Source organism: Leguminivora glycinivorella, chromosome 21, assembly GCF_023078275.1.
Source record: "Leguminivora glycinivorella isolate SPB_JAAS2020 chromosome 21, LegGlyc_1.1, whole genome shotgun sequence".
Taxonomy (NCBI): domain Eukaryota; kingdom Metazoa; phylum Arthropoda; class Insecta; order Lepidoptera; family Tortricidae; genus Leguminivora; species Leguminivora glycinivorella.
In genome coordinates this window covers 2,360,552-2,372,951 of record NC_062991.1, presented here as the reverse complement: position 1 = coordinate 2,372,951, position 12,400 = coordinate 2,360,552, and the positions used below count along the sequence as shown (strand labels likewise).

Sequence of the window (12,400 nt, the reverse complement as noted above, 5' to 3'; positions counted from 1 at the left end):
CCTACGATGGAGCGAGCTCGCCCAGAAGATGCCTGTTCACTCTTGATTTGAAGGTTGCCGGGTTATATGAGCTCGGAAATATAGCCGGCGGCAAGGAATTCCACTCCTCAAACCCTTTTCTTTTTCCAGATATCGCTACACCCTCGACGAGCTCCCAGCGATGCTGGAGAAACTGAAAAAGAAGTCAGAAATATTCCGCGAATGGGCCGAGTCCGTACAAAACGCTCTGGACCCCGACACGCCCAAAACTTGCGACTTGGACGGCCTCAGGGCTCACCTTAGGAGGTCTATTGAGCTTAAGGTATGTCTGTGACAGATTTTGTATTTAATGCTAGGTTTACACGGGCTTAGTAACTGCCATTAATATTAGCGATTAGGGGCTTGTGAGCAAAGTGACAAGTGGCAAGTAGTTTACACATGGGAATTAGAGAATAGGCAACTTGACTGTACTTAAAATAAAATATTTTATTTTATTTATGACAAGTATTAGTAGAGATAATTATAAGAGAAACAGGGACAGAAGTTATTTTTAACTCCAATTTATATTTTATAAATCAGATAGAAATGTATAAAGTAAATCAGTTGACCGTGACGTCACTCAATTCGATTTAATACTAATTCCATATTAGCAAGTCGTTCAAAATCGTTTTGACAGTTCTTAAAAAGAAGCTGATTTAACTAGGAGGAAAGTAGCGTATAGTGCGTTTTCACATTATCCGATCCGATATCGGATGTCGGACCGATATCCCATACATTACCGGCGCCATCTTGGATTTTTTCTGTTGCAATCCTTCCGACATCCGATATCGGATCGGATAATGTGAAAACGGCCTTAGTTACAAGATATTGCCATGGTAACGAAGTAAACTAATCACTGTAGTAGTTGAACTCGACTTGTCAGTAATGTTTACACCACTTGAAAAGTGACAAGTATTAGTAGTTTTTTTGCCGGCGATAGATACTTGTCGCTTAGTAAATAGAACTGACTTCTATTCACTTGCACTCACAGTTGCACTAATACTAAACACTTGTACAATGTGTTTACACGCATGTGACAAGTATTAATGACACGCATTAAGCCCGTGTAAACCCAGCATAAGACGAGTGAAGTTGTGAGTGTGTATAATTTGGTAGTCTGTCCGAGTGAGTTTGCTGAATCTACGGGTTCTTGACTGTGAGAGTTTGAGTTGCAAGCTTTATAAGGCTTTGGTGGCCGCTAAGTAAGACCTGGGGCCCGTTTCTCGAAAGGTACACGCCTTGTATTACAAGTGTGTTTCCATGACAACCCATACGATTTGACAGTTCGCGCACTTGTAATACAAGGCTTGTTCCTTTCGAGAAACGGGCCCCAGGGCTGAACAGCAGCGGTTGAAACGTTTGTAATAGGCTAGTTTCCTATACTTAAAATAAAATAATTTATGCAGTGCACGGAATAAAGCACCACATAATTAGAAGAAAAATATGGATAGTAGTTATATTTTAACACAATTTCTATTTAATAAGTCAAAGAGAAATATATAAAGTAAATGAATTGACTGTGACGTCACTCCTCAGTATTTCATAGTAATTCTATTTATATTAGAAAATCGTTTTGACAGTTCTTAAAAAAAAGTTGATTTGACTATTAGGAAACTAGCCTATTGTAATGCGATGGAGTGTGGGCTTGTCAATCTACAAAACAAACGGGGTACAAATGATTTTATATGTTGTGAAGTGGAATTATCTTATCTGGTCAATATTTTAACTGGACTTTATTTTTAATTTAATCTTGATACAGATAGTGGTATGATAGCGATATGAGCGTGCGACTTTCGATCCGGAGGTCGCGGGTTCGAACCCGGCTCGTACCAATGAGTTTTTCTGAAATGTGAGAAATGTCATTTGATATTTGCCAGTCGCTTTTCGGTGAAGGAAACATCATGAGGAAACCAGACTAATTCCAATAAGGCCTAGTTACCCTTCGGGTTGGAAGGTCAGATGGCAGTCCCTTTCGTAAAACTAGTGTCTACGCCAACTCTTGGGATTAGTTGTCAAAGCGGACCCCAGGCTCCCATGAGTCGTGACAAATGCCGGGATAACGCAAGGATGATGATGACAGAGACTATACTTACTGTTTCTGTGTCACAAGTCACAATATCTAAAGAACTTTTTTTGTTTCGGTCTTACATTTTGGGCATTTTTGTTTAGACGGTAAACAACAAATTTGTATGCATGGTATATGTCGTTTGCACGTTTCGTTATACCTAAATTTAAAGCTGATAAATTCTAGCTTTTATCCCTCTGTAATGATGACTCATAAAAATCTCTGCATTGGATGTGTGCTTATGTTACTAGCTCAAAACATACATTCGAAAAAATAAACCGTTTTCTGTATTTTTTCTTGATATTTTTTTTATACTACGTCGGTGGCAAACAAGCATACGGCCCGCCTGATGTAAAGCGGTCACCGCAACCCATGGACGCCTGCAACTCAATCAGTGTCACATGCGCGTTGCCACCCCATTAGAAACTTGTACATTCCCTTTTGATATAAACCCTTTGATGTTAAAATTAATGTAGGTATTTTGTTTTTAACTTATTACTTTTTTAAATTACAATTCACAAATGAGTGTTATAAATATACAGTATCTAAACTAACGAAAACCATTTACTGTAACCCGTAAATGTCCAGGTGATACTGAGAAACTTTTACTATGGGATCAACCCCGAAATCACGAAAATATCTTCTGACAGTTTCATAGGTAGTTTTATTTTATAGTAAGTATTTCCTATGGGAGAGTAAATTTTTATTTCGCGTTTTGGGTGTTGGTCCCATAGTAAAAGTTGCTCTGTGTAACTTAAATATTAACAGGCTTCAGTAAATGGTTTTGTTGGTTTACATACTGTATAATCCATGTAACATTATTAGATGCTCAATAAAAAAAAAAAACATAAAGAATCGTTCTATCACTGCAAGTACCGACTGTGTGAAGGTTTCGAATGATTCACGGTTATTTTCATTAGACTTATATTTGACTGGGATATAGACCGTGTTTACCTTTTTGATTTTGGTCGAGCTCCCAATAATGCGACGCAGTTGCATGCATCATGATCACGGAAAACTGAAGAAGGCGGATGGATGTCAAAGTTGAGTAGACAGCACGCGATCTACCCTCCTTCGCGTGCGTCGGCTGCGTTCACTTTCAACGTTACCATTCGCATTCCAATCGAAATATCGGAAGCTCGACAAAAATCAAAAAGGTAATCACGGTCTATATCCCGGTCAATATAAGTTTACCGACTGTGTGTAAAAAAATATTTACTGTAATAGAACGAAATAATAAATACTAAGACGCAAAAAGTAGTACTTAAAAGTAATAAATTTTGACTATAAACACTAATATGGTTTTATATTCCACAGATGCACAAAACCGAGCTAGTCCGCGCGCTAGAAACCGCCATTGAGGATGCAGAAAAATGCGCCTCCGTGATTCAGCAGTTAGATCTCAACAAGATGCGGACTAGAACCCGTCACCATGACCCCAAATACAGATTATCTGTGCAAGAATTGACACTATTCGCGCAAGAGATTGACCAGCTAGCTTGTGTGCTACCTGAAGGTATGTATCATTTGTTTTTCCCTTTTAAATAGTGACCTAACAGTCCTAAAGCAGAGCCTGTGTGGTTCAGTAGTTAGATCGCCACAAGATGCGTACCAGAACGCGTCACCATGATCCCAAATATTGATTATCTGTGCAAGAATTTACGCTATTAGCGCAAGATATTGACCAACTAGCTTGCGTGCTGCCAGAAGGTTTGTATCCTTTGTTTTTCCCTTTGTCGATAAAAATCCCTAAAAATAGCCTCAATGATCCAGCACTTAGATATACAAGATTTGTAGCACTTTAAGCGACTTTTGTGTTAATATTTTTTGTGTTACTTTATTTCAAATAAATTTATTCCACTCGTCTCTTGATATAATTTCGGTTTAACTCTATAGGTAAAACATTTACTGAATACAGTTTATTTTGTAAAATAGGATCAGCAGTAAAGGAGGTCCTTCGTCAGACGGCCGACTTCGAGTCTCGGGCCACGGAGCTTCTTGATAAAGAATTGGACCAGACCGACCCCGGCATTGTCAGAGAGCTAGAAGAGGTAATACTTAGATCTTATTCTTATTGACGACCGGTCTGGCGCAGTCGGTAGTGACCCTGCCTGCTGCGCCGCGGTCCCGGGTTCGAATCCCGGTAAGGGCATTTATTTGTGTGATGAGCACAGATATTTGTTCCTGAGTCATGGATGTTTTCTATGTATTTAAGTATTTACATATTATATATATCGTTATCTGAGTACACACAACACAAGCCTTCTTGAGCTTACCGTGGGCCTCAGTCAATCTGTGTATGAATGTCCTATAATATTTATTTATTTATTTATTTAAGTAACCTCAGGGTGCGAAAAACAATATAATTATCCAATATTTAAAGAGGAGTACAAATTAGGATACTTTTTTTACCTTTTCCTTTTACCCACAGGTGGTAGAGCTTGGCGCACGCCTCTGCATCGTTCTACCCCTCCTCACCCCCCTACAAGCGCGCCTCCAGCAAGTCAAATTCCTCGAAGAGGTCCGCACATACAGGAAGACTACGCGAATTTGACCCCAGAGGTCATTGACCGGCTGCTGCAAGACTCTGAGAATGTTGTGCCACATCATAAGATTGAGACTGAACGAGCATTATTATATAAACTTAAAGGTAAGTAAAAAATATCGGTTTTCCCCCTTATATGATCAGCCATGAGATGGTCGGATGCTGGTGGGTGGTGGCGCCATGAAGCTCGGCACATATGGTCGCGATCCTCAGCAACGAGGGACCAAGGAATAAGATAGATGTTTGATGATGATGGCTGGTGGCGCCTATTGACCACCTTTTAAATGAAGCAAAACGGCACATATGGTCGCGATCCTCAGCAACGAGGGACCAAGTGATTTTTGAGAGATGTTTGATGATGATGATTGTATCCTGTTATCCCTCATTAGGGGCATAGGGCTCTTAGGAAGGATTTCCACTGTTCCCTGTCCGACGCGGCCTCCTCCAGCCAGAAAGATGTTTACTATTTGTTAATTCTTTACATTTCTATTACTCTCTCTTTTTATTTCTATTCAGATATTTGTTCCTGAGTCATGGATGTTTTCTATGTATATATAAGTATGTATTTATCTATTTATGTATGTATATCGTCGCCCATAGCAAGCTTTGCTTAGTTGATCTCTGTAAGGTGTCCCCAAAATTTATTTATTATTTATTTATTCCTAATATTCCCTCTTTGTCCACAGCCGAAGTCGAAGAATGGGAGGAGCGCGCCCGCGCCGTTCTCATCGACCCGTCGAAACCGCCTCCCGATCCGCCGCAACACACCACTCTAGCGGAAGTACAAGCTTTACTGGACGCCAGGGAAGATATTGAGGCCGCATTGCCATCATATCACGCGCTCAGTCACGCTAAGCAACACGCTCAAGACTGGCTAGCAAAGGTAAGTTTTAGACTAGAATTAGTATGAAATATCCTGGTCATTGGCACCAATTTGTAACGTATTATACATAACAAAGAGGGATGTCGATTATTATTGCAAGTATAACATTGTAAGAGTAGCTTAAGTAAAAGCTTTACTAGACGCCAACTAAGATATCGAAGCCGCGTTACCTTCGTACCACGCGCTTAGTCATGTAAAGCAACATTCTCAAGACTGGCTAGCAAAAGTTACGTTATAAAATCATTAGGAATAGATGAGAAAATATAACACTGAATTCTCGCGTTTTGTACACAATGTACACATATTTAAAGTCTGGATAAAGTTAAAATAATGATATTTAATCGCGGTCGTCCTAGAATAGATGAGAAAAAAGGCAATTTTAAGATGAGTCCATATCATGGTCTTAGATTTTGTATACAGTATCCTGGTTACGGCACCAATGAGTAACGTTTTGTGATAAACTTCCTTAGAGATTCCCAGTTAGCAATGGTTTAAGGCAGCTGATTCGAATTTAAAAGAGTTATTCTAAAGTATATTATTATGTATAATTATAATAACGATTCATTCGTTTGCACCAAAAAAAAGCCAACAGATGTAAGTTTTCTTGTATTTGTGAATATTATTTAAAGTACATTACTAGTTATCTAACTAAAACTTTGTTCACAGGTGGAAGAGATGCAATCAAAAGACTTATACCCATACATGCACAGTGTAGAAGCCCTAGTGAAGCGCGGGCAGCAAATACCTCTAGCGTTATACGAGAAAGATCAATTAGCGGCCGCTTTAGCGTCCGCCAAGGAATGGAAGCGGGGAGCGGGGGATATGTTCTTAAAGAAGGTGAGTTTCTAGACTTTTACCCCATGTTTCTGTAGGTATATTGTGGTCAGGAAATACCCCTAGCGTTATACGAGAAAGATCAACTAGCGGCCGTTTTAGCATCCGCCAAGGAATGGAAGCGGGGAGCGGGGGATATGTTCTTAAAGAAGGTGAGTTTTTAGACGTTTACCCCATGTTTCTGTAGGTATATTGTGGTCAGAAAATACTCCTAGCGTTATACGAGAAAGATCAGCTAGCATCAGCTAGCTGCCGCATTAGCATCCGCCAAGGATTGGAAGCGGGGAGCGGGGGATGTTCCTAAAGAAGGTGAGTTTTTAGACGTTTACCCCATGTTTCTGTAGGTATATTGTGGTCAGGAAATGCCCCTAGCGTTATACGAGAAAGATCAACTAGCAGCCGCTTTAGCGTCCGCCAAGGAATGGAAGCGGGGAGCGGGGGATATGTTCTTAAAGAAGGTGAGTTTTTAGACTTTTACCCCATGTTTCTGTAGGTATATTGTGGTCAGGAAATACCCCTAGCGTTATACGAGGAAGATCAACTAGCGGCCGCTTTAGCGTCCGCCAAGGAATGGAAGCGGGGAGCGGGGGATATGTTCTTAAAGAAGGTGAGTTTTTAGACTTTTACCCCATGTTTCTGTAGGTATATTGTGGTCAGGAAATACCCCTAGCGTTATACGAGGAAGATCAACTAGCGGCCGTTTTAGCATCCGCCAAGGAATGGAAGCGGGGAGCGGGGGATATGTTCTTAAAGAAGGTGAGTTTTTAGACGTTTACCCCATGTTTCTGTAGGTATATTGTGGTCAGAAAATACTCCTAGCGTTATACGAGAAAGATCAGCTAGCATCAGCTAGCTGCCGCATTAGCATCCGCCAAGGATTGGAAGCGGGGAGCGGGGGATGTTCCTAAAGAAGGTGAGTTTTTAGACGTTTACCCCATGTTTCTGTAGGTATATTGTGGTCAGGAAATACCCCTAGCGTTATACGAGAAAGATCAACTAGCTGCCGCTTTAGCGTCCGCCAAGGAATGGAAGCGGGGAGCGGGGGATATGTTCTTAAAGAAGGTGAGTTTTTAGACTTTTACCCCATGTTTCTGTAGGTATATTGTGGTCAGGAAATACCCCTAGCGTTATACGAGGAAGATCAACTAGCGGCCGCTTTAGCGTCCGCCAAGGAATGGAAGCGGGGAGCGGGGGATATGTTCTTAAAGAAGGTGAGTTTTTAGACTTTTACCCCATGTTTCTGTAGGTATATTGTGGTCAGGAAATACCCCTAGCGTTATACGAGGAAGATCAACTAGCGGCCGCTTTAGCGTCCGCCAAGAAATGGAAGCGGGGAGCGGGGGATATATAGATAAATATATTAATAGTAATGATAATGATAGTTATAAGATTGTCTAATTAATAAGTAAGTAGACATTAAATTAATGCATGCGACACACATTACACTACGAAATATTTGCATGTCTCTATGACCAAACATGTAGAACTGTCATACCTAGTATTAAGACCTTATTGTAAATACCATGTTTCAGCAAATACATTTCTGAATCTGAATATTTTCTTAAAGAAGGTGAGTTTTTAGACTTTTACCCCATGTTTCCGTAGGTATATTGTGGTCAGGAAATACCCCTAGCGTTATACGAGAAAGATCAACTAGCATCAACTAGCGGCCGCTTTAGCGTCCGCCAAGGAATGGAAGCGGGGAGCGGGGGATATGTTCTTAAAGAAGGTGAGATTTTAGACTTTTACCCCATGTTTCTGTAGGTATATTGTGGTCAGGAAATACCCCTAGCGTTATACGAGGAAGATCAACTAGCGGCCGCTTTAGCGTCCGCCAAGGAATGGAAGCGGGGAGCGGGGATATGTTCTTAAAGAAGGTAAGAGCTTAAATTGGTTTTTGATATTTTGAGGGAAACGATTTTTTTTTATTTAAATGTAATTTTGTTTTGTGATTTTGCAGTTTTGTTTTGTTACTTTTTTAAGGTTCAGGCTGATACTAATTTTTTTTTCCTGACCCGTAACAAAGTATCTTTTTAGTCATTAGTCTTCTTATATTAGCAGTGTATTCTGTAAAATTTTGTTTCGTTCTTTACTCTCTGCATGACCCTGGTACAGTCGTATGGGATACAGGTGTGATCGTATTACCGACATCTGTGGTATTACCTGTATGATCCTGGTCGCAGCACCAAATTGTAACATCCACTAGATATCATATTGATGCTTCGACTACGATCGTGAGAATCGAAGTCCCTTCCTCCATCAAATTATTTTTGTCATCCTTCTTTATTATAAATAGCTTAAAATGAATAGTAAAGACCGGTGTTTCCACAGAACTGGCCCTACTCCCTGCTCGAGGCGCTCTCCCCGCGCACCGAGGCCGCGCCCTGCCGCCGCCGCGCGCGCGCCGGCGCCGCCTCCCCGCAGCCCTCGTCGCTCGAAGCCGGACTGTTCCTACGGAACTTCAGCGAAGATTCTACTCCTACTGAGATAGTGGCCGCTTTTAAACATGCCGAGCAACGCGAGTTAGCCGCTGTTAAGGAGCTCAGGTGAGAAAATGAACTAGGAATATTAATATAGAGGTAAATTTACCACGAACCTCTTCCTTTAATGTGGGACGGTTTCTTAGCGAAGACTAGACACGTATTGCGTTGGCGTCTCCTCACCACAACCTTCGTCACTTGAAGCTTGACTGTTCCTACGGAACTTTAGTGAAGATTCTACACCCGCTGAGGTAGTGGCCACTTTTAAACACGCTGAGCAACGCGAGTTAGCCGCTGTTAAGGAGCTCAGGTGAGAAAATTAACTAGGAATATTAATATGGAGGTAAACTTACCACGAACCTCCTAGTTTAATGTGGGACAGTTTCTTAGCGAAAACTAGAGTTGACACGTATTGCGTTGGCGTCTCCTCACCGCAAACTTTGTGACTTGAAGCTGGATTGTTCCTACGGAACTTTAGCGAAGATTCCACTCCTACTGACGTTGTGGCTGCTTTTAAACACGCCGAGCAACGCGAGTTAGCCGCTGTTAAGGAACTCAGGTGAGAGGAACCAGAATAAATATAGAAGTAAACTTATCACAGACCTCCTCGCTTAAGGCGGCAGAGTTCCTACGCAACTATAGTGAAGAATCCACTCCTACTAAGATAATCGACTCAAATATTTAAACATTATACGGTTGTGGTCAACGTCTATAATCGATTCAGTTGACCAAATTAGTGAAGTTGCGCCGAGAACAATGACGACCGGTCTGGCGCAGTCGGTAGTGACCCTGCCTGCTGCGCCGCGGTCCCGGGTTCGAATCCCGGTAAGGGCATTTATTAGTGTGATGAGCACAGATATTTGTTCCTGAGTCATGGATGTTTTCTATGTATATAAGTATTTATATATTATATATATCGTTGTCTGAGTACCCACAGCACAAGCCTTCTTGAGCTTACCGTGGGCCTCAGTCAATCTGTGTAAGAATGTCCTATAATATTTATTATTAACATTAAGTTAAACCACTAACTCCTTCATTTTGACACTTTCAATCTTTAGACTCAGACGTATTAGTCCAAATATAAAGTTCGTTTGTCCCTTTCTGACATATTGTGTGATAGAAAGTTAAAGTTATCAAGCCGATAAAGTTCATTTGTCCCTTTCCGACTTATTGTGTGATAGAAAGGGACAAACGAACATTATCGGCTTGATAACTTTAGTAAACGTTTATAAATGAATGGGTAAAAGTGTAAAATGAAAATGAAATATTTATTTTTCAAGTAGGCATATTACAATGCGCATATGAACGTCAAATAAAGCTACGCCGGCTCTAACCCTACGCCTCAGCCTCGAGAAGATTTCAGTCCCCCCTCAGTTGGGAAGGGGATATCCACTATGGGACTGCCAAGAAACAAGACGGGTCACTTCTTTTCAAAACATTACATCTTATAATTAACATGCATTAGATAACAAGATACACTAACAACTAAACATACATAAACTAACATTTAATGTTTAACATATAATTATCGTTAAGAATTGAATAATAAAATTATTGTTATAAGTAACTTAAGATAAATTTATGACTTTTTGAAGTCTAAATGTACGCTCATATAACCATATTCTCAAATCCGCAACGCAGGCTTCGTCAACTGATGTACTGTAATGTTTATGTTTCACAACAGTTAATGTTTACTTTCCTACAGGGTTAAGAACATGCGCAAAGAAGTCCGCGCGCCACCAATGCCTGGCGTCAGCTTCTGCGTATGCCAGAAGCGCCAGTATGGCGTCATGACGCAGTGTGAGCTCTGCAAGGACTGGTTCCATGGTGAGTCTAATGTCAACTTCTTTACTGGTTCTAAATTGAATAATTATTGAATATTTTGCAACAGACCAAGTATGTACAATAATATAGTAGGTTAATAAAAATCTTTAAATCAAGTAGTAGTAGTAGTAGTAAAACACTTTATTGTACCAGAAAATAATACAACACACAGGAAAAAGAGCTTATTACAAGTACAAAGGCGAACTTATCCCTTTAAGGGATCTCTTCCAGTTAACCTTTGAGCAATTGAGGGAGAATTGGAGATGGTAGGCATACAGTACAAACGGCGCAGAAAACGGATTCTAGGTAATAATAAATTGATTATAACTTACACTAACATGCAATATATACGAATAAATACATAATATATAACCATACAAATAGCAAATAATATAAATATATACATATACAATATATAAATTAAATATATATTTACATAATAAAAACGACAACTACAAAACCGCATACATCCAATACCTCAGTTTTCATCAGAGAGCCAAAGCTTTTTTAGATTAGCCTTCAGCGAAGCGACCGACAAGTTCGATTTTGCTTGATATATTACGGAGAGCGGGTTACTCACATATTAAAAATATAACGCTCGACATGTTTCGATCCATTTCCGAGGATCATTTTCAAAGAGGTAGAGTTTAGCTCGTCTAAAACGAACTGCGGACGCAAATAACCCGAAAAAACAATTTAAATATTTTTGAGTCTCACGGAGTTTTATAGTTAAAATTTCGTCCATCATCGCATGCGCAACATTTATCCCCTGTCTTAAGCCGTGTTTCTGTTATATCTATAAAAACACTCCCGACTAACACAGCTTTCAAATAAAAAAAACTAAATCGAAATCGGTTCATCCGTTCAGGAGCTACGATGCCACAGACAGACACACACACAGACAGACAAACAGACAGACAGACAGACGGACAGACAGACAGACAGACAGACACGTCAAACTTATAACACCCCGTCGTTTTTGCGTCGGGGGTTAAAAATAAAATGTGTCTGTTTTATTGTAGCTGCCTGCATAACCGCCGCGAAAGAAGATCGCGCTGAATCCGAAGAGCGAGACCTACCGTTCCCGACACCCGAGCCCAAGTTCCTGTGTCCCGACTGCACGCGGACACGCCGGCCGCGTTTGGACCGCATCCTTGCCTTACTGGTATGTTATATTATTACTATTTTCTTTTTTTTTCTTTTTTTTTTCAGTCAATCTGTGTAAAAAAAAAAAGATATTATTATTTTATTACTTGTTTACAGCTGCTTGCATAGAGCGTTTCTTTTTTTTTTCGCCACTTTTTTTAAATGTGCTATTATTTCTGATAAATTTAAGTGTTAAGTTATTGTTAACATTGTTAGTTATTAGTACTTAGTGTGCTCACCGCTTAAAAGATAAGTATTGCATGGAAAATAAAAAATTTTCATGTAAGTGAATATTATGTATATTTCCCATAAGAATGGGAAATAAAGATCTTTAAACCTAAATTTTATACTATTTATACTCAGAATCACTAGTTTTTTTCGTGCCTTGTCTAAGGTTCCTTACTGCGATTTCTTTATTATTATAGTTAATGTTATGTGACTTGGCCGTTGAAGGGTACACAAGGGAAAACTAGGTGCTCCATGACACCATTGCACCAATCTGTCGCCAGAAACGCTACCCTTCAACGGCCAGGTCACATAACATTAACTATAATAATGAAGAAATCGCAGTAAGGAACCCTAGACTTGGCACGACTTTGTCTAGA

At 40.1% G+C, this 12,400-nt stretch overlaps 1 protein-coding gene across 1 annotated transcript in view; it reads left to right on the top strand.

Moving 5' to 3' along the window:
* The window catches only part of LOC125237307 (lysine-specific demethylase lid-like), a 41,847-nt gene that overhangs the window by 24,116 nt on the left and 5,331 nt on the right, over positions 1–12,400 (top strand). Inside the window, 10 exon segments of the mRNA XM_048144296.1 lie at positions 130–301; positions 3,401–3,599; positions 4,019–4,134; positions 4,515–4,617; positions 4,620–4,733; positions 5,315–5,511; positions 6,178–6,348; positions 8,677–8,891; positions 10,531–10,652; positions 11,672–11,814. Of these exon segments, the coding sequence (XP_048000253.1) occupies positions 130–301; positions 3,401–3,599; positions 4,019–4,134; positions 4,515–4,617; positions 4,620–4,733; positions 5,315–5,511; positions 6,178–6,348; positions 8,677–8,891; positions 10,531–10,652; positions 11,672–11,814 (1,552 nt within the window).